At 35.2% G+C, this 25,777-nt stretch overlaps 3 protein-coding genes across 3 annotated transcripts; 1 reads left to right on the forward strand and 2 right to left on the reverse strand.

Moving 5' to 3' along the window:
- Positions 1-552: 552 nt before the first annotated feature.
- On the reverse strand, positions 553-2,211 carry LOC131016152 (60S ribosomal protein L9). The gene is made up of 3 exons (XM_057944764.1): positions 1,614-2,211; positions 917-1,039; positions 553-799 (listed from the first exon to the last, which is right to left on the reverse strand). The coding sequence occupies exons 1-3, from the start codon at positions 1,986-1,988 to the stop codon at positions 713-715; spliced, it is 585 nt and encodes a 194-aa protein (XP_057800747.1). The 5' UTR covers positions 1,989-2,211; the 3' UTR covers positions 553-712.
- Positions 2,212-11,275: 9,064 nt separating this feature from the next.
- On the reverse strand, positions 11,276-16,406 carry LOC131018888 (uncharacterized). The gene is made up of 6 exons (XM_057947581.1): positions 16,250-16,406; positions 16,100-16,159; positions 12,635-12,764; positions 12,247-12,561; positions 12,055-12,162; positions 11,276-11,611 (listed from the first exon to the last, which is right to left on the reverse strand). Exons 3-6 carry the CDS (start codon positions 12,740-12,742, stop codon positions 11,276-11,278), a joined length of 867 nt encoding a protein of 288 aa, XP_057803564.1. The 5' UTR covers positions 12,743-12,764; positions 16,100-16,159; positions 16,250-16,406.
- Positions 16,407-24,557: 8,151 nt separating this feature from the next.
- On the forward strand, positions 24,558-25,424 carry LOC131018889 (uncharacterized). Its single transcript, XM_057947582.1, has one exon. It carries the CDS (start codon positions 24,558-24,560, stop codon positions 25,422-25,424), a length of 867 nt encoding a protein of 288 aa, XP_057803565.1.
- Positions 25,425-25,777: the final 353 nt, after the last annotated feature.

Below are 25,777 nucleotides of genomic sequence, written 5' to 3' on the forward strand. Positions count from 1 at the left end.
ACGAATAATTAACGAGCCGAATTTGAACCAAACTCGAGCTTGGTATTATATAAGCGAGCCGAGCTCGAGCTCATTTTTAGGCTCGAATTCGAGCTCGAGCCGAACCAAATCTTCACGAACCGAGCCCGAGCCTGGAGGTATTCGGCTCGGCTCGATTCGTATACAGGGCTCGGCTCAATTCGTATACAGCCCTAACGGATATAGAGTAAATAACACAGCAATAAATAAACAGAAAAATAATCGATTCAAAAGAAGAAAAATGGAAATAGGTAGAATATAAAAGAATCTTATTTTGATATTAATAAAAAAAAATACAAGAACAGTAGTAAGTTACAGCAAAATATTTCAAATGTACTCCAAAAAGATGAGAAAAATTTGTGAACCCTTCCAATGTACAAAGATACCACCGTTTACTGCTGAAAGTTTAAACAGTAAAAGACTAAGCAAAATTACTAATTAGATATTATGATTTTCCTGAGCTGACAAAGCAAGTAATGCTACCTTATGCAGCACTATCAATTCACATAAATAAAATGACAAAAACATCACATATTTTGGCATAAATCTAGAATACCATAAAACAAGAAGAATACACTCAATCTGTGACAGCACAAAATTTGCAGATTCATCTTTATACAAGTCTCATAAGAAGTCAGCAGGCAAACAAGACAAAGAAAATTCGAATAACTGATTAAAACATAAATTTCTAACTTCATTCCTCAACAGCAATGGCTCCCTTCTCACTGACATAGATACCGTCAAGGAACTTCCTGATATCCTTGTTCTTGACATGGCATTTCTGTCAAACAAACAAAATGAGCCATAGTTAGATCAAGCAAGAGAGAAGAAAAAAAGCTCAGACTTTATCTTTACACAAGACTAATGAAAACTAGAAAGAGTTATCAGGCATCATTACCTGGTTTATCAAGGCACAAGACCTAGAAACAAGCTCAATGTCATTCCCCTCCAACACCAACTCATCCTTGACCTTCTCAGATCGCACAATCGACACTCCCTCAAGCATATCAACCTTCCTCACCTGTTTTAGGAGACAAAATGTAAATCATCACACACAGTCCAAATTGAACAAACAAATAGCTATACCATTCAACGACCCAAGCAAGGAACCAAAACAGACAAACTAGTTTATGCACATGATCTCCTCAATTAAAATTAATAATGATATAAACATTCTAGCAAACACTAAAACAACCAATTAACATTCAAAACAATAGAATTTGTAAATACATACAGAAATGCATGCCCCATTCTACCTATATTCTCATTTCACACGCAACTTGAAAAAATTAATCAAACTCTCAGCAATAGTACATTGCAGTGTTGTTACATGCAATATAAGTATATAATCAAATAACAAAATGCAAATAGGCATTAAATCATAAAAACAAAGTACTAATGATCGAAACAACAAGACAGTATACACAAATAAACCGTTTTAATAAATATCAACAAACAAAATCAATCAACAAAAGCAATTAACTAACTAAATTAATCAATTAAATTATAAAACAGTCAATCCGCGGAATAGGAAATATTTACAGCAAGCCAACATACATCAATACCAGAGACGCAGGAACGAATAAATCCCGTACCTTCTTCTCCCCGAGAAAGTTTCGGATCTCAATGGCGGTTCCGTTGTTAGTGATGGAGGCGTTAATAGGGAAATGAGCATACACGAATCTCATCTTGTAGCGGTATCCCTTGGTAACACCGTTGATTAGGTTGTTGACGTGGCTGAGCGCCGTGCGGATGGAGGCGGTGGTTTTCCGGCTGCCGAACCAGGCATCGATCTTCAGCTTCTTCTTCCCGGTCTCCTCATCGGTGATGAGCTGGAAATCGAGATTCAGATGCTTGAAATTCTTCGAGAGCGTGCCCCTGGGCCCCTCGACTTCGATCACCTTGGCCTTGACCTTGATCTTGATGCCGTCGGGAATGTCCATGGTGTCGGAGGAGAGGATCGTCTTCATTTTGTGGGGTGAAGCGTGAACTGTGTAAAACCCTAGCTGCGACCCTAGTTTAGAGAGAGAGGGAGGGAGGTTCAGACGGCGATATAAGAGGGAGAAAGAGGGAGGTTAGTGAGGTGTAAAGCCCTAGCTGGTTATTGGGCTTCATTAGTAAATGGGCTTTATGTTCGGTACTATAAAACTATTATTCTTATGGATTCATTGTGTTGTACTTATACTTTTATTAGGGGTAATTTTAAACACAGCCCCCAATTTTCTCACTATAGCCACTTATTTAAAAAAATAATTAAATTAATTATGATTGTACTATTATACCCTTATACTATTTTAAATATATAATAAATTATAAGTTATAAAAATTAATTTGAAAGTACGTATAATTTTTTTACATAAATCATATAGCCCCATCCTTATCTAATACAGATAAATCATATAGCCCCCAATTTAAATTTTACTTAAATATGTTATTTTGACATATAATAAACACAGAGAACAGAACACAGAAAAAATAAGAAGAACGTCAACATGAGAATAACATATGAATCCACAATGACAACAATATGAATCCACAATGACAACAAACTGGCAGAATGAAACACTCTCCACTCGCGAGACTCAGTAATACATCATGTGTATTTTTCCTTGTATTATGGCAGAATCCTTAATCCATCATGTGTAGCCATATATCTAGAATCAAGTCAAAACTGAATAATGCAAGACCATAGTCACATTAATCAATCTGTAACTATTACATAGATGAATAACTAAAATACAGACTCTATCTCTGGCTATAACTAATGAATCGACTGAACAAAGCCTATATATATATAGTAGTGTTATATATCTAAACAACAAAACTTTGCCATTCATGTCGACAAAATCTTCCTCTCTACACTCCTGCAAGAATGGTGAAACTAACTGGATAATGCCTCATCGGCTTCTTCATCGCCATTGATGACCTCTTCTCCTTGAGGTTCGTCCCAAGAGATTGAGACGTAACCTCATCCTCGTAATCCTCCTCCTCCTCACGCCCTCTTTGCCAGCCTCAAATCCCCAATCTTCGCCCTCAGCCCCCGCTCCCGGGATCCGGCGCCAGCAGGATGTTCTCCGGCTTCAAATCGCAATGAACATACCCAATGCTGTGGATTTGATTCAAACCTCTCAGAAGACATTTCACAAACACCTGGGCTTCAAATTCTGGGAGACCCAGCCACGACCTCGCCATCGTTTCAGGCCCAAATGGGGGCACCAACGGCTCCCGCAACTTCACCGGCTTCACATTCCGAGTCTCGGTTTAACTATAATTATATAGAATTGGGGCAGCTGGCATCTCGTAAGAAATCCCGTTCTCAACGATTCTGAAATCGAAATTAGGACATTCCTTTAATGGGGATATGTCGGGGTTTGGCGAGGGATTTGAAGGCGGGGTGGGAAGGAGCGTCTTTGGAGTATTTGGATTTTTTTCAAGGGGATAGAAGGGACGGAGGGGGTGCCGCTCGATTTGAAGGTAGTGACGATGGTCAGGGCGGAATCGAATCGTTGTTCAAGGCGAAGCTTGTCTCGCGCCGGATGAATTTCTGCGCATTGGCGTTGTTCCACCGGGAGAAGCGGATTTCAGTAGCCGACTGGTGGGGCCGGGGGCATGCCTGCGGCGAAGCAAGAAATTAAACTCTTGCTAGTGAAATCAAGTATGCTCGGTTGCCACTACAAAAAAATATTTATTTCTCCATTATTGATGTTTTTAGATTTTGAGTTGAGGCTATAAAAATGAATTATTTAGAAATATTTGAGTTGGGGCTATAAAATTTTGAGATTAACGTAATGTCTTTGAAATTAATTTTCAGAAACTTATTGATTTATTATAAATTTTAAATGGGACTACAACGGTATAATAGTAAAATTATAATTATTTTTATTATTTTTTTAAATAAAGGGCTACAATGAGAAAATTTGGGGCTATGTTTAAAATCACCCTTTTATTAGGCCGACTTTCGCCCAATATTATCAATCTATATATAATAATCTTCTATACATAAAAGCCAAATCAATCACAAAAAAATAAATAAAAAAAACATCTAATTTAATTATCAATTATATATGTATATACATATAGTTATAAGGTTATCGTTTAAACCTCACTATACATATATATGTGTGTAATTTATTTTCTTAATGAATTTCCATATTTAAGTTAATTAATCAATCTAATTTAGTGACGATCAATATATTTTTTTATAGGGTTAAATGCATGTAATATCATGAACTTAAGCCGAAATCCAAATTTAGCACGACTTTTAAAAGTTTCAATTAATATGGTTACCTTTGCTCCGTGTTCAATTTTAGCACCGATTTATTTTTCGGCATAACCACGTGGCAATGACGTGTATTCCAAGTGACACGTCATAATCTGTAACTTACGAACCTCCAATTTTAATGTGTAACTTACTTCGTATTCAATTTAAATGTTTAACTTTACTCCTTGTTCAATTTTAGCATTGAATAGAGAGAGAGAGAGAGAGAGACGAGCATGGTCGGAGAAGAAGAAGAAAAAGAGACGCAGCGGTTTAGCTTCATCAGCCGGCACTTGGGACGACGCACGGTGAGGCCGACGCTCTTCCACCCGTCGTCGCCTTCCTTTTCCTTTCTCTCTCCCTCTTCGCTTCCCTTTCTCAGACACACAATCAGGGCTAAAAGGGCGCGAGCCCCATTTTTTCGATCCAGACCAGGTGAAGTCGCTGTCGCTGCTGCTGAAGGCCCGACGAACGGCCGCCGCTCCGTCCTCCACCTTCTCTCATCTCGACTCTCAATGGAAGCACACAATTAAGAGGGAGAGGGAAAAATGGATCGAGCCCTAGCTTCTCCGCCTGAAAGCGCGGGTGACCGCACGCCGCCGCGCCTTCGTTGGCCAGAGATCGTCGCGCCGCTGATCTCCGTCCTCTGCTTTCGTTCGGCGAGCGACAGACACGCTGGCCACCGCCGCCGCCTGGTGGATATTGGGGTTTTTGTCTTTTTGGGGTTGCCGAAGATTGCCATGCACTCCCACCGGAAACTGGAAAATTGAAAGTGATGGTGGACTGATTTCTAGAAATTTTTGATCGGAGGTGGGGACTTTTTGTGGAAGATAAACAAGGTTTTTGGGGGGTTGTGGAGATTAGGAACTGAAACGGGTGAACGCCGATTTTGCGAAGGAAGCTAACCGGAGAAGATGAGGGGCGGCGGGAGAGAGAGAAAGCTTGGCGAGCAAAACACAGCGTTTTGCTCGCCGGCCGGAAGCTTATGCCGGTAAGCCACGTAGGATCGAAGCGTGTGCCGGCAAGCCACGTCAAAAAGGGGTGCTAAAATTGAACACGGAGCAAAGGTAGCCATATTAATTGGAACTTTTAAAAGTCGTGCTAAATTTGGATTTCGGCTTAAGTTCATGATATTACATGCATTTAACCATTTTTTATAATCCTTAATACTCCATCCGTTCCATTATTGTTGGCCTATTTCTTTTGGACACGGATATTTAGGAGAATAAGATTGTAGTGTAAAAGTGTGTGGAGTCATATTGTTTGTAGTGTAAAATCTTTAACAAAAGTAGAAACAGACCAATATTAAATGGGACATCCCAAAAAGAAAAACATGCCAACAATAATGAGGCAGAGGGAGTAGTTTATATGGATATTCGCATATTTTTTTTATTCAAATGTAATTAATTTAAATATAAACTAGTAACACACATCTTATGATAATATAATTATAAAATTTATAAATATAAATACTTCCTTATAAATAAAATATTTATAATAGAATATATGGTAAACTTAGTTTCCACATCACCCTGAAATTTATTTGTATATTTTATTGTGTAGAGTATTCTCATATAAATATTCAAGAATGAAAAAAATAGTATTATAAATATTGCATTTGAATTGTCACAACTCAAAACCATTTATTTTCTTTGCAATTTTTATTTAAAAATGATTAAATTTTCAAGCTATGAAGTTTTTGAAAAATAAAATAATAGTATTTTATATATCAAGTTTATGTTAATCTAGTTGTGCCCCTAATTAAGATAATAATTATAATAATTTTGATATTAAAATTAGGCTTTAAAACAAAATCTATTTCCATAAATAGAATCATATATATATAAATGTATGCATATAATATTTTATTTAGTAATTCATATTTAAAGGAAATACATATGCACGGATTTAAAATATATATGTAGTTATCTATAACTTTAGTATAATAATAATATATATCTTACCTATACACATGCATGCAAACTACGTGGAGTCTTTCTAACCTAATAACTAAGCAAGCCTATATGATCTACTAATATGACTCTTTAAACCTATATATTTTTATATTCAAATTTTACACTGCTATAAATAGAGGTGAGATTGATGGCATTTTCCTTCATAAAAAAAAAAATAGAAGTCGAGAACTTCAAAACATTAAGGTATATTTACCTTTTTTTTATTTACCTTCAAAACATTAAGGTATATTGGAGTGTCAGTAGAGTCTTTTCGGGTCTGGGTGAGCTCGGCTCGGGGGCGCTGCTGGTCGGACTCCGTTGGTTTTGGGCCCTGTTCCTCGGGGTCAGTTTCTTCTTGGGACTCAGTGGTTTCCGTCGTCGATATGTTGAGTCCCGGAGTTTTATCTCCTTTTTCCCGGATGCGCTTACTTACGCTGAGAAGGGGTTGTTTCTTAGCCTTTTTGGTGGTATTTTAGGGCGGCTTTTTACCGAACTGTTGGTTGGCGCTTGGTTTAGGCTGGGAGATCTTGATGTTCAGTTCGCTTCCGCGCTGCTGGTTGCGCAGATGATGAGGCGGAGGTTGGTTGTTGGCTGGCGGGGGTCTGTGGTGAGGATTGGAGTGTCAGTAGGGCCTTTCCGGGTCTGGGTTAGCTCGGCTCGGGGGCGCTGCTGGTCGGACTCCGTTGGTTTTCGATCCCGCTCCTCGGGGTCGGTTTTCTATTGGGATTCAGTGGTTTCCGTCGTCGATTTGCCGAATCCCGGAGTTTTATCTCCTATTTCCTGGAGACGTTTGGCTTGTGCGTGTGGGTGTCTCTGGTGCGGGGCTGTTTCTTTAGTTGATTTTTTATTTTTCTACGATGTGTTTGTTCTGTTTGTCTGTGTTGGGAAGCCGAGCGGCTTAGGGGTGAGGGTTAGGCCGGAACCTTTGAAGTCGTCTCACCTCCGCTTCCTGGCACTTTTTTATTTCTATTACGAGTACTCTTTTTCCCTTCTAAGGATTTTCCCTTGCGGGTTTGCCTTAGAAATGTTTTAACGAGGCTCAGCCCTTAGTTTGCTCTCTGTGCTCTCAAGGGTTTTTTTGTTTTCCTTCTTTTAATAAAATTTTATTTTAATAATATATATATATTAGATTAATTATTTTCAGTTCTTATTAAGTTATGTTTTAATTTTATGGGATTAGGTGCGGCACAACTAAGACGTTGTCTTTGATTTGAATTACTCAAGTTAATTTTCAAAGCTCAAGTTTCAGATGTGGGATTTATTTAAGTACATGCTATGATTAATTCTTGTTCATTTTAATATTATGTGTTTACCATATCTGAGTTAAATTATATATCGCTAGGGGCCCGTTGAATGGGTCCAGGACGGTAAAGGTCCTTGGTAGGCCACAATGCGATATAAATGTAAAAGTTAAGGTTGCAACCATTATCTTATCGCCAAGGGCCCGTTGAATAGGTCCAGGACAGAAAGGTCCTTGGTATGCCACCGTGCGAGCAAATGTTATGAAATGTTAATATCATATGTGTTACCGTTTTATTAATTTGGACAATTATTGCATGTTCCACACTGAGTGTACCATGTATGCTCATCCCACATTTAACATTTTCAGGTTTCTAAAGTTGGAGGTGCGTGGAAGGTCGAATGGCGAATCAAATATTTTGAATTTAGCATTTCTTAAAGATGTTATGTTGTGTAAAGTGTTTTAAATAAAATATTTATTTCTTTATTTTTACATTAAATATTTATTTATAGTCATGATTTTTCGCAAATATTTATTTATATTCATGGTTTTTCCGCACAAATATACATTGAAATTTTAATTAGATTTGGTGTCACAGGGTGGTATCAGAGCATGCTTACTTTCCTGTAGACTCTGCAAAACAAATTTTTCTTAAATTTTTTTTAAGAGTCAAGTGTGACGAAGCCATTCGACCACTACGCGTTCCAACTTCAAGGTAAATGTATTTTTAAAAAAAAATTCAAAGGGATGAGTATAAATTGTTTACGTTGAAAGTATGTTGAAATTTGCTGCAATGATTGAAGTTATTATCAGAAACTTCAAGTTCAGTTTGCAAATTATTATGTTGAAGATTATTGCAGCTATGAATTGTTAAATTTTGAGGACGAATTTTTTTTATGTGGGTAGGTTTGTCACAGCCCAAAACCATTTATTTTCTTTGCAATTTTTATTTGAAAATGATTAAATTTTCAAGCTATGAAGTTTTTAAAAAATAAAATAATATTTTATATATCAAATTTATGTTAATCTAATTGTGCCCCTAATTAAGATAATAATTTTGATATAAAATTAGGCTTTAAAACAAAATCTATTTCCATAAATAGAATATATATATAAATGTATGTATATAATATTTTATTTAGTAATTCACAAATCAAATCCCCCCACACTTAAACAAAGCTCGCCCTCGAGCACCAAAAAGAACAAAACGACAGGGAAGGAACAAAAGAAGACTCAAAACAGCAAAAACAAAGCTTTGGCAACAATATGATAGATAATACTCAAAGTCTTGATCAAGATACAATTATCCACAAACCACTAACCATGCTCTTGCTTAGAAAATTATGCCATGTTCTTCATTCAAGTCAAAATTGTGCAAATTCAATCCTGCCTCACCAAGTTCACTCAATTTCTCTCAAAAGACAAATATGGACAGAATAGATTCACACAATTCACAACTTCATGCCTTCAAACACAGCTTGCCGTTATGTCACTATCTCCACCAAAATATGGAACCAATGCACAAATCAAAAGGTCTTGCATTTTGGTTGTAATGGGGCTTGGGTGCGTATAGGTGGGATAAACAAGGAAAAGGGATCAAAAAGGCTCAATATATGACTGAAAACATGCAACACACCAGACCTTCCATCAATAAAACTCTAGAGTAGCTCCTTAACATATCCACAATCCTCAAAAAGTATGCATCAACTCTAACATATACATATAGGGCATAAACATGAATGAATGTATACACAATAGGCCCTTTATTTCCTTTGCACTTTTGCACTTTTTTTTTAATAATGTTTTTTTTTTTTAATAATAATTTTTTTTTTTTTTTTTAAACTGCATATATATCCCCAATAACTTAATGAATCATCACTCAACACACTTAAGGAAATATATATAAATGTATGTATATAATATTTTATTTAGTAATTCATATTTAAAGGAAATACATATGCACGGATTTAAAATATATATATGTAGTTATCTATAACTTTAGTATCACTACAAAATTCGCGCAAAATAGCTACGGAAATTTCCGTAGCTAAAAACACTAATTCCGTAGCTAAACAGTTTTACCTACGGATCGGGAACGGATATCGTCCGTAGGTATATCGCTCGTCGCTAAATTTTTATCTACGGAAATCCGATCCCTCGCTAATGTTAGCTACGGATTTAGCTACGGAAAATCCCTCGCCGGAGTGTGTCGCCATAATCGTCGTCTAGCGGTCACCAACGGACTTAGCTACGGAAAAATCCGTAGCTAAATGGCTACGGAAATATCCGTAGCTAATCCGAATCCGGCGACAAGAGTTTCTTCACCAGCTATTTGGATTTAGCTACGGAAAATTCCGTAGCTAATCCGTAGCTAAGTTGCTAAAATTTTGTAATTTTTATTTTAATTTTTGTTTACCGTAATACAACCTGTTATATACTCGATTTCTAGCAGAACTAACAACAATTAATATTATTTCAACATCCAACACACTCATTATCCCAAAATAGTCAATATCAAAGTCATAAACCAAAATAGTCATAAACCAAGATAGTTTAGAAATCACATGTCTAACAAGTATTTCAAAACCAAACACCTAGAAATAGTAGTCACAAACCAAAATAGTTTAAAAATCACATATCTAACAAGTATTTTAAAATCAAACACCTAGAGATAGTCGATATCAAAATCAAAACACATGTATAATCATGGAACATGTGATGGTGGATCTGGATGGCTAGTGGCTAGGGGTGTGCATCGGTTCAAAACCGAACCGACCCGACCCAAAATATAAAAACCGAACCGAACCGACCTCTTAAGAATTGAAACCGAACCGAACCGCTAAAATGCTAAAAACCGATCAAAACCGAACCGGCCAAAACCGAACCGAACCGCCTGTACCATTTTTTTTTATTTTTTTTTTCAAAAAACAGATTTTATCACTAAATTCAACCACAAAATACACTAATTCAGCCATATAATCTGAAAATATAGCAAACAAAAATTAGATAACAGTCTGAAACCCCTAAATTCATCCAACTAAAATCATACAACAAAAATCAAAGATCAGTGTGAACCTATATTCAAAGTCGAGCTTACCCCCAAAATTCATCCAACTAAATCAAGCAAAAGTGATTCAGATTTTAGAGCGAAGAGTGAAAGTGATTCAAATTGGAAGATTTCAGAATGAAGTGCAGCGGCGGGGGTTTACTTTAGAGTTTTGGGGTTTTCAAAATCAGCGAACAAGAACTCGTTGGTGGTGAAGGGTGGTCTGCTCGTGCTCGGAGGAGGGGAGAAGGGTGCTCCACCGCCCGGTCTGCTGCTGCTGCCGCGGCGAGAAAAGCGGCGTCGGCGGAAGAGAAGTGTTAGGGCAGAAGAGCGGCATCGTCGGGGACCTCGGGACGCAGCGTCGTGCTGCGTCGTGGGGGCGCGGCGTCGTGCTGCGTCGTCCGGAGTCCGGTGCGGCGTCACCGGGGGGAGCCTGGGTGGAGGCGGCGGGTGTGGTTAGAAGTGTTAGGGCAGAAACTTGAAAATCAGGTTTTATCTTAGGTGTAGGTTTCGAATTTTAAGTTTTTAACTAATAAAAATATATATAGTAAATAATATATTTATTAAAATATATATGTATCGGTTCGGTTCGGTTTTCGACCGAACCATGGCCGAAAAACCGAAACCGAACCGATTCCTGGTCGGTTTTTACTTTTCAAAACCGAACCGAAAACTGAACCAGAAAATCTAAAACCGAACCGAACCAAAAATGATCGGTTCGGTCGGTTTTTTCGGTTCGGTCGGTTCCATGCTCAGCCCTAACTGCTTGATTGCCCTTGCAACTGCTTGATAATCTCCATCGCAACTTTAACCTGTTCTTCTAATCGAGATGTCCTTTCTCGCTCCTCTTGAAGCTGCTCCTCTACATCTCCTAGGCGAGTGGCATACTGCTCTTTGTCAATGTCGGACATAGCTGAAGTACTACTCTCTCCCGATATATTGGTCTTCAAGGTCAATGCGAGACTACCTGTGCCGAACAATCTTTGCTTTTTATCTAAACCGCCTCCCAAGACATCTAGATAAATCTTGTTCATATCCACGGGCGTATCAGGATTAGATTGGCCCATCTCTGTAGCAATTTCTTGTACCTCCACCTAATTGATAAAAAATATTATATAAAACATATTAAAATATACACTATTAAAGACATATACTTGTTTCAACCAATCTACAACCAACAAATTTCATAAGCTACACTCAAATGATTGAAGTATTGCTAATTTCCATTAGTTTCCTTTAGATGTATAAATAAAGTGAAAAAAAAAACTAAAGAAATACATGTCTTGATCTATTTCCTATTAGTATAATTTCATCCCTATTCTAATATTTCTTATAACAAACTATCAGAATCCATAATTTAAAAATAGAAATGCAAAGACTAAGCTCCAAGAAAGATGAATAACTCCATCTATTGATGTTAAAGACTTGCAACCTATCTACTAATGCTTGAAGTCTTAGAATTTAAGATAATGAATGGTGAGATTAAACAAGTTTGTAATGCTATTAATTTCATATTAAAGAATTTTAAATAACTTACATCGATTCTTTCAGACTTCTTATCGGTGTAAGTCCCATCCTTCTTCACGTGTAAAGCTCGAAAAGAGTCATATATCACACTCGACACTGGGACTCCCTTCGCTGCAGCCTGTTTATGAAGATATAAATAAACATTTATATAATAATAATAATAATAATAATAATAATAATAATAATAACTTTAGGTACTCACCAACTCTTGAGCGATATCCTCAACAGATTTTGACCCACCCTTATGTTTGACAATCCCGGTGCCCGGTCCATCAGGTTCAGATAACCTGCATTGTCTTGCCTTTTCCGACTTTGCTTTGACACTTTCGGTATCCCAATATTCACAAAGGTCCTTCCATGCATCCTCGTCAATGTATCCAGGCATACCTCCTCCCTCAACTGCATCATCCCTCTTTAACTTCATGTTGTGCACGAAGTCGCTATACCTCATGGCTGCCCTTTGAGACCATTTTTTGTAGACTTGATTCTCAAACTTTTCAGGCCATGTGTACACTTTCTATAGAAAAATTACTCATTAATATTTATTAAAGATAAATGTAAAATAACATAAATCAATATATAACACTTACTTTGAATTCATCAAAGTACAATTTTTTGATGTTGTTGGGAGTTAATTTCCAATTAAAGCCATTTGGATTCTTCACTTTCTTGAAAGATGTGGTAATCACACTAGACATCTTCTTGTGTGATCCTACCACCCTACAAAATAAACAATTTAATTAATTCATGAGATCGAAGCCTAGAACTAGCATCAACAACTGCTCAACACCATTTTCCATGATTTTGGCTATCTTCGTCCAAAAATATCAAAACTGCCTAGAGAATATTCATAAAAAGAAAAAACCAATGTGGCAACAAGAAGATATATCATCTACAAAAATCATATCGATTTAAAGGCAGATGCAAAACTCATATTGTAGCAGATTAATAGTACAAGAACCTTCAAAAATGGCATACCCACTACGTGATAATTGACATTAAATAACACTTACATCACTAATTGTCCACATTAAAACAGCTCGCATCTGAAAATTTTGTTTCAAGGACACATCATATGTAAGCTCACCATCTTCCCACAAATCTATCAACTCAGATATTAGTGGTTGTAAGAATACATCCAACTTTTCTTTCGGGTTACGTGGCCCTGGCACTAAGATGGTAAGAAACATGTACTGTTCCTTCATGCACATCCAAGGAGGCAGATTATATGGCGTAACAATAACCGGCCATGAGGAATATTGCTGCCCTGATTGTCCAAATGGCTGGAAACCGTCTGTAGAAAGACCCAACATCACATTCTATCATCTGATCGAAGCACCTCTCTGACATGTGATTCTCTGATTTCAAGCTCATTAAACGAGCCACAAAAGACAATTGGGAATGGTTCTTGCAACCGGGCCATAACTCTTTATCAGCAGCAGCTAACATGTCATAAAATTGTTTTGCTTTGGAGTTTGGTGGTTCTTCAATGTCCTCAATGTCCTCAATATCAAACTGAGGACCTGCAACGTCCATAATCATCGCATGATAGGTATTGGGTGCTTGCTCGTCAACACCTATGTTTATATCTTCATTTGAAGGTATTGATGTTTCTCCGTGAAACCTCCATAATTCATAATCCCAAACGAACCCAGCCTTTGAAACATGGTATCGAACTTCATCCACATCCCTATACCATATATTGTCACATTTCTTGCACGGGCACTTAATTTTATCTCGACTCATAAAGTTTGGCTGACTAGTGGCAAACTCAAGGAAAGTTTCAAGTCCCGACAAAAATGTGGGATTCCAACTACCATCAGAAAGATATCGACTATACATCCATTCACGATTCTGAGTCATTCTTGCAATTCCTAATAAATAAATTCCACTAAATGAGGTAATCGAGAATATATATACTATAATAAAGAATTTTCAAATAACCCTCTAAAAAAAAGAGATCCAAATCCTCAACAATCAAAAAGAAAAATCACACAACAAACACATAGTTATACCTTAATTCAGTAAAAAAGAATTTTCAAATAAGATGAGTCATTCTTGCATTTCCTAGTTTATAAAACAAGAAATATGAAGGAATGATCTACATTACCTGTTATGTTGTGAAGAGGAGGCAAGGGGGCTGAATCTGATCAGTTAAGACCAAGTCTGAAATGATAGGAAACAATCAACAATAAGACATGAAGAATTTCACTCGACATGAAGAAATATTACTAGTTATTTAAATCTAAAAAACTTTAATTACTGCTAGCAATTTAGCATTGTCATTTCTTGCACCTCAAATTGGGAAAAGCAAGGTGTTTCTGAGAGCAGGGCAGATGGCTGAATTAGATGCTAGAAGAGCAGAAGTTCTGGCTCATGCAGTCAAGCGCATTCAGAGGCAAATCCGAACTCACCTTACAAGAAAAGAGTTTATTATTCTACGGAAGGTGTCCATAAATATCCAGAAACTTTGGAGATTAAGTCTTTGTGGTGGCTTGTGTCACAGCCCATTATGACTGCTGTTTAATTGCTGGAAAAGCCCCAGCAGCTGCTGCAAGTGGCCTCTTTTTGGTGTAATAATATATATGCATGTTACATTCACAATCAGAAAATTTGCCTAACCAGGCCCCATAAATAATTTAACTTATGATTCCTGGATTTATTGAAAACAATTTGAATTTATATCTAAAATATTTTCCTAAAAGTGCAGATAGATAGTCCCATTCAATAAGCTGTCTAAAATCTTCTGTATAGAAGTTTCTACATGCTCTTCAACCAGAGTTTTCAATGATCATGCCAACAAAATGTTTGAGACACATTTAAAATAATGATAATTGTATCTGCACCTTCCTCTCAATTCAAAATGTGTGCATATATATGTATACATTACTCCTACTTTCCTCTTGAAACAGTGGACCAAGAACAAAGTATCACATGATTCCCAATATTTGTTACAATGTGTGGAATTAGCTAGCTATTTTTGGTTGAAATGTGAATCCATGCTAATTTTGTCATCAGATACAGAACTTAGGCAAGGAACCATTCCTCCTCTTTTAACACATGCATGTATACTTTTTTGGAGAGAGAGAGACTATAAAATTGGGGTAGCAAGACATCAAGGACACTTGATCTGATCATATGTCAACAACTGCTGCAACAATTAAAACTACCTTATCTTATCTTCACAATTATATTTTTAAATTTTCTTGTTAATTAAAGATCAAGATCTGCACTGAGATTTCTGGTAATTCATATAATAGAATTTCTATGCAAATATGCATCTAATTATGTAAGCAAAGATTTCTAACCCATCTTCGACATTTAGTTTAAGATATATACACTCAAGCATACGCAAGCTAAGGGAAAACACTAGATTACATTACACGCCTAACTAATCTTATGCAAAACTTTTCATATGTTATGTGCAGTGCACAGAGTTAATAGTTTAAAAGCACATATTGCAAAATTTAGTAAACCTATTTGGAATGGAGTATAATAGTTTAAAAGCACATAAAAGAAGCAACATTTGTTAGTTGAAACAGGGCATCGGGAAAAACTTGGAAACATGTTGAAAAGCAGAGTTGTGAAACCTGTATCTACTGCCAACAAAAGCTTATTACAGCTACAAGGCGTAGAATAAATGCTACTTATAGAAGAAGGTAAATATTCCACCATCAAAATGCATACTAGTCATAGTTTCAAGGGGAACTACTCGTGCAACCAATAAATCACAGACAACCACCAAAACTTTTTGATTCTCTAAAAAGAATATTACAGCATGAATTCTGCATCATCAGATTAACTTAAGGCACCAAAAATGGGTGTGATTCAAATAGTCTCCGACTTCCTCTATTAAGCTAAAGAACGAAAGATTCAAGTAAGACAGAAGCAGTCAAATTTTCTTCCACACAAATCATACCAAATTGTATTCCAAATATGTAAGGTGCAAGCATTCAGCTCCCACACAAAGATCATCATTCGGAAAATTATAGGTCGAATATCTAACCTAAAAGACAGAATTAGATTCTTTACTCTCAATTGATAACGAAGCTTACCAATTGTTGCAGCTATGGAGTCGAGCGACGGGGTAGGGCTGGGCGAGGGCAGTGCAATCCCTAAATTGGGAGTATAATATCAAATAACAAAGCTTAGTTATTAACATCCCATAACCAGAAGAGAACCCCCTCAAATCGAAGAGAACTTACCAATCGACGGCGGCTGCGACGATGAGCGTCCGAGCAAGGACGGTGGCGACGCCGGTGAGAGGACGGCGGTGGGAGAAATGGAAGACCAGTCGCGGCTGGAATAGTGAGAAAAAACTAGGTTTTAATTGGGGGAAAAAACTTGAACGTTAGATTTGAAAATTCAATTTTGCTACGGAAATTCCATAGCTAGTAAGTCACACTGATTTTGCTACGGATAGAATCCGTAGCTAAGGATAAAATTTCAGTTTAGCTACGGCTTTAGCTACGGTTATTCCGTAGCTAAGAATTTTTAATAAAATTACTATTTTTTTTAAACTTTAGTGACGGATTATATCCGTAGCGAAAGAATTGCTACGGAAATCCGTTGTCAAATCCGTTGGGAAATTTAATAAAATATATCCGTCACGAATCCGTAGCGATTCCGTCACAGAATAGCTACGGAAATAAATCCGTAGCTAATTCCGTAGCTAAATTCAGCGTTTTTTTGTAGTGTATAATAATAATATATATCTTACCTATACACATGCATGCAAACTACGTGGAGTCTTTCTAACCTAATAACTACTAAGCAAGCCTATATGATCTACTAATATGACTCTTTAAACCTATATATTTTTATATTCAAATTTTACACTGCTATAAATAGAGGTGAGATAGATGGCATTTTCCTTCATAAAAAAATAGAAGTCGAGAACTTTAAAACATTAAGGTATATTTACCTTTTTTTTACACACACACACACACACATATATATATATATATATATATATTAGATTAATTATTTTTAGTTCTTATTAAGTTATGTTTTAATTTTATGGAATTAGGTGCGGCACGACTAAGACGTTGACTTTGATTTGAATTACTCAAGTTAATTTTCAAAGCTCAAGTTTCAGGTGCTGGATTTATTTTAGTACATGTTGTGGTTAATTCTTGTCCATTTTAATATTATGAGTTTACCATATGTGAGTTAAATTATATATCGCTAGGGGCCCGTTGAATGGGTCTAGGACGGTAAAGGTCCTTGGTATGCCACAATGCAATATAAATGTAAAAGTTAAGGTTGCAACCGTTATATTATCGCCAGGGGCCCGTTGAATGGGTCCAGGACGGAAAGGTCCTTGGTATGCCACCGTGCGAGCAAATGTTATGAAATGTTAATATCATATGTGTTACCGTTTTATTAATTTGGACAATTATTGCATGTTCCCACACTGAGTGTACCCTATATGCTCATCCCATATTTAACATTTTCAGGTTTCTAAAGTTGGAGGTTCGTGGAAGGTCGAATGGCGAATCAAATATTTTGAATTTAGCATTTCTTAAAGATGTTATGTTGTGTAAATTGTTTTAAATAAAATATTTATTTATTTATTTTTACATTAAATATTTATTTATAGTCATAATTTTCCGCAAATATTTATTTGTATTCATGGTTTTTTCACACAAATATATATTGAAATTTTAATTAGATATGGGTGTCACGTGAATTTTATAAATTTTGAAAGATTTCTTTGTATATTACATTGGCAGGTACCGTCACCACTATCCTTATTGAAAATGAAAATTTTCAAACCATTATAATTACGAACTCTTGAAATAGCAACGTACAACTGACCATGTGTAAAAATAGGTTTTGTTTTACAGGTTTTGGTAAAAATAATCAACATGTAAAAAAAAGTAACCTTAACTTTTGTTGATAGTTATTCCATAAAATAATAATAGAAAATTGACATTGAAACTTAAATGAAAATCTTGTATCTGCTAGAGTGAGCATTCTTCTTGGAATCAAATACTCTTTTTTTTACATTATCTCATGTCAAGATGTTTGCTTCAATACATGATTATGAAGCCTTGTTATCATTAATTGAGTGTCATTATACAATCCATTTGAATGGTCAATATTTCCGCTACTAAAAAATGCGCTCATATGTAACGGTAATTTTTTATTATCTATGTACCAAAATCAGCGACATATATAGTGGTATTATGTATGAATGAGCTTATACATAACAGTAATATATTGTTACCTATATATGATATACGTAACGGTAACATGACTTATATGTAACACATTTTTTCCGTTTTCTATGATTGTAATATGTAATGGTAAATCTCTATTATAAAATATATTTTTACGTACTATATTGTCATTATACATGACATTTTTTTGTATTTTACATAACGGTCACTTACTGTTATCTTATGATATCAAACATAATAGTTTTTCACCGACATGAGATTTATGTTATGTGTTATCAAATGTATTTCTTACATATTGTATTATTGTTATACATAACATTTTTTTGTATCTTACATAACGGTCATTTTCGTTATATCTTTTATTATGAAATATAACAGTTATTTTTTTACTTGTTTTTTTGTAATTTTTCAAATATAAATTATACAATATTCTCAACCACAACAAATACTCTAATTCAAAATATATACTATATAAATAATTGATCATCCAAATATTGTACTAAAATTATCATTTGAAGATAATCAAAATATCTAGTACAAAGTCAAAGTCAAAAGCAAACAAAAATAACAAAAAAAAATCCACAATGATTAAACCTGAGCAAGAGGCAAAAGATAAGCCAGAGTCTTGCCAGAGCCAATGTGCGAGCCCAACACCACATTTTTAATATTAATACTCATTCTGTCTATAAAAAAATACTCATTTTACCAATTTAGTCCGTCCACAAAAAAATATACTTATTAATATTTCAATTTTTAGTAAATACATCCCACTAATTATAATCTTCGATATTACCCTCTATTTATCAATATTGTCAATGGTGTCAAATAGCCCGGGTCAGGCCAACCCAGCCCAGCTCGTTGAGGTTTGAAGATTTACCTGGTCGAGTAGGGTCAGTCCGAAATGTGACCGGGCTGCAAAGTAACAAGCCCAGCTTAGCCTTCCTAGCTTGGGCCATCGGACGGTCGAGCCAAATCCGATCAAAAAAAAATTTCTTGATATTTTTATTACAGAATAATGAAAAAAATATTAATTGAATGAAACTCCTATAGTATTCTGTCTCGTCTCACTAGTTTTTTTAGAGTCAAAATAAGTTGTAGATTTTGGGTTAATTCACTCGATCAATGAGCCCCACGCTATACAACTTAAAAAGAAAAAAAAAATCATGCAATTGACAACCCCTTAACAATTTATATGTCTGGTTTGATATGTTAAAAAAATAGGTGTGCGTGTTAACAAATAAGTGAAAGAGTACACATATTTGGTCTTGTTCTGGGAGAAAAAACGAAAAAAAATAAATAAATAGACATGTTCAAACATAATGCACTTATCAAGCCATATTTCATGTTAGTCGGTTAAGATAAACGAGAAGGGACGCCAGTAGAGACGTAGGGCTTCTGAGATGATTGTGAAATTTTAAATTGAATTCTAATTTTAATTTTTAATAGATTTCATATTTTATTATTTTTAAATATCACAAAAACTTGCGTACACCCAGGTGTACGGTTGTTAGGTCCCGGAAGGTTTAGAATAGGTGTATGGGGGGAGGGGGAATACACCTATAGGCAATTTTTCAAAACACAAAACAGAACAACCTTTTGAAGTTAACTGAAAGAGAAGACTCAGTTAAACAAAGGTTGAAGACTGATACTGATGATGACTTCAGTAAAGAGATATCAGTTAAGCACGAGACTTTAGCTGATATTCGCGTAGAGTTTCAGTCTTGATTTAGAAACAGTGGAGTGTTATGAATCTTACTGATTATCCGAAGATTTATCAGTTAGACTAATAACACTGGCAGCGAAAAACTTTTCTTTTGAAAAAGCCTTTGATAAGCACGTTGTCAGGTTAAGGTTTCACTTTGCGATTAATCAGTTTCAATTAATAACAGGTTTGTGCACAGAGAAGAAAGTAAGAATTGAAAGCGATAAAAGACAAAGAAATTTTTACGTGATTCGGAACAAGTTTCTATGTCCACGGTCAGTTGATCACACTGACAAACACTCTGGGCTTGTGCTTACGGGTGCACAACAAACTTTACAACTGAAAATCAGAACACTAGGTTGGATTTTTCGCTCACTCTTAGCACGCTAAGACACCACAATGCCTTTGCTAGCGATTGGCTAAGATCTCTTGGAGTCAGAACACCGGTCTGAACTCCGCTCTTTCCAAACTCTCTTTTCGCTCAGTTGAAATAAGGTTCAAAGTACCAACTAGATCACAGAGAACAGGCTCTCTGTAATCGGAACTTTGCTTTAGATATTACAAATATTTGCTTAAGGATCTAAGAGAATGTAGGTAATCAGTAGTCTAATTTTTGCTATGCGAATTCTCTTCTTCGATTCAAATCTTTGAAGGCTTTGAATGGCTGAGGTGCAATTTTGGCAGCGTTTTAGCTTGTTCTTCTAAATCGGTGAAGATTGAAGTGATCCTCGAGCTCTATTTATAAGAGAGGTCTTGAATAGATCCGTTGGCGGAAATGGTCTTCAAGAATTCATCCGTTGTGAGAGTAATTTAAATTTGGGCTGAGGTTTCAATCTTCGTGGTTCCTTGTTTGGTGAGAAACGGCGTCTCAGGTACAGGAGGTAAGGCGCCTCTGAAAAGTAATCACCAAAAAGGAATGCTTTGCAGAGAAAGGACGATCCTCTGTATCTCTGTATTTAATGCGGCTGTATTTGAAGTGCGTGGCTTCCTTTAAACTTCTGGAGATTCAGTCTGAGGAAGAATGTCAACTGATACTTGACTTTAGTATCAGTCCGCTAAATCCACGTAGTCAGCATTGATGAATCAGTTATGATCGATTCTTCAGTTGAGAAACTCGTTCAGTCAAACATCCGTATTTGACTTTGCCTTTAATTGCAAACATCAGTTGAGTTATTCAGTCTTCAGTCCTCCGGTCTTCAGTCTTCAGAACACTAAACAAACTAGAAGGAGAACTCCAACACTTGAATTCGAAAGGTTCTAGTCTATTACAAAGAAAACCTAAGGATTTTGGTATCATCAAAACTAGGGTTAGGATATTTCATTAAGTTCCCAACAACGGTACACTCGGATCGTATCTGACCCAAATCCTGACCCAGATCCGACCACCCAACCAGACTATCCTACCCAAATGTCAAGTGTTAGTGTTATTTCGATATAGTGTTAGTGTCATTTCAATATAGTGTTAGTGTCATTTTATACGTAGTGTTAGTGTTAGTGTTATTTCAATATAGTATTAGTGTCATTTGTAAAACAAAATAGTGTTAGTGTTATTTTCGAAATAGTGTCATTTGTAAAACAAAATAGTGTTAATGTCATTTTAAGATTGTGTTAGTGTTAGTGTTAATGTCATTTCGTGTTAGTGTTAGTGTCATTTAAAAAAAAAATGGTTAGGATAGTCCAACTGGATCAGGATCCGAGTCGGGTATAACCTAGGTGCACGGTACAACCGGGTGTACAGGAGACCACCTCTTTAAATATATAATTTAAAAGTTAAATAATCGATATTGGGCGAGCCAAAAAGGCCGAAAACCCCGAGCTTTTTAGTGTGAAAGCCCGATCAGCCCGATGGGTTGTTTGGGCGGGCTTTTTAGGCTTGATTTTTTCTGGGCTTTCTTTTTTAAGCCCAACCCATTTCTAAACTCGGACGGATCAGGTCAGTTTTGACAGCTCTAATTGTCATTAGTCGACCCAATAATGAATCAAATTAATTTATTGAAAACTACAATAAAAGTGAAATCATTATTCCTCCCACACAACTCACTTAATTATAACTCTCAATTTTTTTTAATTTATATTTTCATTTAGAACCATTCAACCAAATTAATCAATTTAAACTCGAATAAAAGTGTTACTCTTATTTCACGCATAACACACTCAATCAATTTACTAAAACACGTGTCATTACAAAATGGGCATTTTTTTGGGGGAGGGGGCGTATGGAGTAACAAATAGCATAAATAAAAATACATGTGATATTTCAATTTATTTGTAATCTTCAATTTGTAAAGATTTTAAAATATCAATTGTTAATTAAAATAATGAAGCTATGGTTCAACCACCTAGATCCGTCTAGAATATATATGTATACACTTATATATATATATATATATATATATATATAAGTAATTTTATTACTAATTCTTATTTCGAACATGTGTAATATACCCATTAATTACCTTAACCTATTTGAATTTATAAATATATGCTGTTACACTCATTGATTATCTGTTATAATAATAAAATTGATGTTATAAAGTAAATATTATAATATTAAATAGACCAAATAATAAAAGATTAAAAAATAAAGAAAATTTCACGTAGGCATATTGATCAATGTTCGGACCAATTTATAATTTATATACTCGTACATATCTAAAATCTAATTTTAAAAATGATTTTACAATATGTTCTCATCCCGAACTCGTATATTAATACTCGTTAATTGCCAAAATTCATTTACTCTCTCCATCCACGAAATGTTGTCATAATTTGTCATTTTAGTATGTCCACAATAAACTATCCTTATATATTTTTAGTAATAATTTGTGGGTCCATTTCTCCACTCACTAACATGCGAACCTCATTCTTCACTCACTATTCACTAACTTAATTACGCCTTCCGTTCCACGAATCTTGAGTCACTTCTTTTCGGCACAGGAATTAAGGAGTTCAAGATTAGTATTTTAAATGTGTAGGTAATAAAGTAGAAAAATGATTAGATAAGTGTGTAGGTAATAAAGTAGAAAAGTGATAAAGTAGAAAAGTACACAATTAATTAAGATGAGTTTAATTGGAACTCCTTATTTTTTTCCCCCTAATTCTTACTATATATAGAAATGACTCAAGATTTGTGGGACAACCAAAAAATGAAATTGTCTCAAGATTCATGGGACGGAGGGACTAACTTTTTTCACTTTTCTTCATTTGTGGGACCTTTTCTCCACTCAATAAATAAACAATACAATTTTTAAAAAAACTCGTGCTTCCCTTTTTTATGACAACATTTCAGGGACGAATGGAGTATAATATATCTATATAACTAAATTTAAAATGTTATATAATTGCTTATTTGTGTCAATAAAATCCGATTATTACATAATAAATTCATAATAAATAATACTATAATTTTGATATGTATACCGAATATTTTATCTCTAGTCAAAATGTGAAAAAAAAGAAACACAAAAAATGAGAATGAAATATTTTTATGAAGACATAAAAACTGTTAATAGAGTTGTATATGGTACTTTTAAGGAAGCTTGCTACGTAATGGGATTGTTGAATGATGATAGAGAATACATTGATGGTATAATTGAGGCAAGTTGTTGGGCATCTGGAAACTCTTTAAGAAAGTTGTTTGTCACATTGTTGTCATCAGATTCGTTAGGATGCGTAAGAGATGTTTAGAACACATGTTGGACATTCTTATCAGATGATATCTTATACAATCGAAGAGCTTTGCTGCATCATCCAGGTAAAATTAATTATACATTTTTATGTTATAGATATACATATTTATCAATTAGAAATTTAAATTATGTTATGAAAATTTATTTATTTTATTCGCAGAACTACATTTAACTGAAGATCAAATTAAGTGTTATACACTTGTGGAAATTGAGAAATTATTAAGTAGTTTTGGTAGGACTTTACGAGAGTTTGAAGGTATCTCTTACCCAAGTTCAGAGTTCTTTGAATTTGATCAAAATAATTTGATCAATGATGAATTACGATATGATCGAAAGGCATTATCAGATGAACACAAAGTTTTGGTTACTAAGTTTACTAATGAGCAACATCGTGTTTATGACACTGTTATGAATGCGATAGAATCAAATTCTGGAGGAATATTTTTCATATATGGATACGGGGGTACTGGAAAAACTTTCATATGGAACACGCTGTCTGCAGCTCTTAGATCTAAAGGTAAAATTATTTTAAATGTTGATTCAAGTGGTATTGCATCCTTGTTATTGCTTGGAGGAAGGACAGCTCATTCACGATTCAGAATTCCTATTAATGTTAATGAGGATAAGGATCTCCACTTGCAGAATTGATTGTTAGATCTAAGCTTATAATTTGGGATGAGGCACCGATGATGCACAAGTTTTGTTTTGAAGCACTGGATCGAAGTCTACGAGATATAATGCGGTTTGTCAATCCGTCAAGTGCATCTACCCCTTTTGGAGGCAAGACAATTGTCTTTGGAGGTGATTTCAGACAGATATTGTCTGTTATTCCAAAAGGAAGTAGACAAGATATTGTTTTTGCAACAATAAATTCTTCATATCTTTGGCGATATTGTAAAGTTTTACGGTTGAAAAAAAAAATATGAGGCTTCAAAATATGGGTTCCAATGCTGAAGCTATGGAGTTGGAAAAGTTTTCTAAATGGATTGCGAGTATAGGCGATGGAACAATTGGAAGTGCAAATGATGGTCATGTCAACATTGATATTCCGACAGATTTGTTGATAAAATGGTCAGGAGATCCGATCGAACACATTGTTAATACCATTTACCCATCATATTGTGCTAATAATGTAGATATCAGTTATCTACAAGAAAGAGCAATACTCGCTCCAACTCTTAATGCTGTTGAATCTGTAAATCAGTATATGATTTCTTTGAACAAGACTGAAGGACAATTATACAGAAGCTCAGATTCAACTTCTAGATCAGATTCAGCAACTGATTTGGTGCAACAGGTTCATACTCCAAAATTCTTGAACAATATTAAATGTTCAGGGGTACCAAATCATGAATTATATTTGAAGCTGGGAACCCCAGTTATGTTGTTGAGAAACATCGACCATGCAAATGGATTGTGCAATGGCACGCGATTGATGATAACAAGACTTGGTCATCATGTTTTGGAAGCGCAAATTCTTACAGGAGATAATGCAGGTCAAAAAATTTTGATACCAAGAATGTCACTGACTCCAGCTGATCCGAGATTGCCTTTTAAGTTAGAGCGCCGACAATTCCCCCTAATTGTCTCTTATGCTATGACAATCAACAATAGTCAAGGCCAATCGCTTTCTCATGTTGGTTTATTCTTGTCAAAACCAGTTTTCACACATGGCCAATTGTATGTTGCAGTATCAAGAGTACGAAGTCGAGAAGGACTTAAAATTTTACTTTCTGAAGATGGTAGAAATGATGATACTGCTACTACAAACGTTGTATTTAGGGAAGTTTTTCAAAATATGTAGTATTATGCGTATTTATTTGGTATTTAATTATAATTTGATTTGATTTACTTATATACGATGTCTTATATTTATTTTAAAATGTTATTTAGAAAAGTAAATTCTTACAAGAGATCATGCAAGTAAAAAAAATTAATTCCAAGAATGTCACTGACTCCAGTCGATCTGAGATTGCCTTTTAAGTTTGAGCGACGATAATTCCCTCTAATAGTCTCTTATGCTATGACGATCAATAATAGTCAAGGTCAATCGTTTTCTCATGTTAGTTTATTCTTGCTAAACCGAGTTTTCACACATGATCAATTATTTGTTGTAGTATCAAGAGTACGAAATCAACAAGACCTTAAAATTTTGCT

This window comes from Salvia miltiorrhiza, chromosome 3, assembly GCF_028751815.1.
Source record: "Salvia miltiorrhiza cultivar Shanhuang (shh) chromosome 3, IMPLAD_Smil_shh, whole genome shotgun sequence".
Lineage (NCBI taxonomy): Eukaryota > Viridiplantae > Streptophyta > Magnoliopsida > Lamiales > Lamiaceae > Salvia > Salvia miltiorrhiza.

Coding starts and splice junctions, on each gene's coding strand:
- LOC131016152 (XM_057944764.1), bottom strand. CDS start 1,988: ATGAAGACGATCCTCTCCTCCGACACCATGGACATTCCCGACGGCATC. Junction 1,040..1,613: donor ACTTTCTCGGGGAGAAGAAG/GTACGGGATTTA, acceptor CTCCTAAAACAG/GTGAGGAAGGTTGATATGCT. Junction 800..916: donor CTTGTGCCTTGATAAACCAG/GTAATGATGCCT, acceptor TTTGTTTGACAG/AAATGCCATGTCAAGAACAA.
- LOC131018888 (XM_057947581.1), bottom strand. CDS start 12,742: ATGTCTAGTGTGATTACCACATCTTTCAAGAAAGTGAAGAATCCAAAT. Junction 12,562..12,634: donor TGTACTTTGATGAATTCAAA/GTAAGTGTTATA, acceptor ATTTTTCTATAG/AAAGTGTACACATGGCCTGA. Junction 11,612..12,054: donor AGAAGTCTGAAAGAATCGAT/GTAAGTTATTTA, acceptor TTTATCAATTAG/GTGGAGGTACAAGAAATTGC.
- LOC131018889 (XM_057947582.1), top strand. CDS start 24,558: ATGGGTTCCAATGCTGAAGCTATGGAGTTGGAAAAGTTTTCTAAATGG.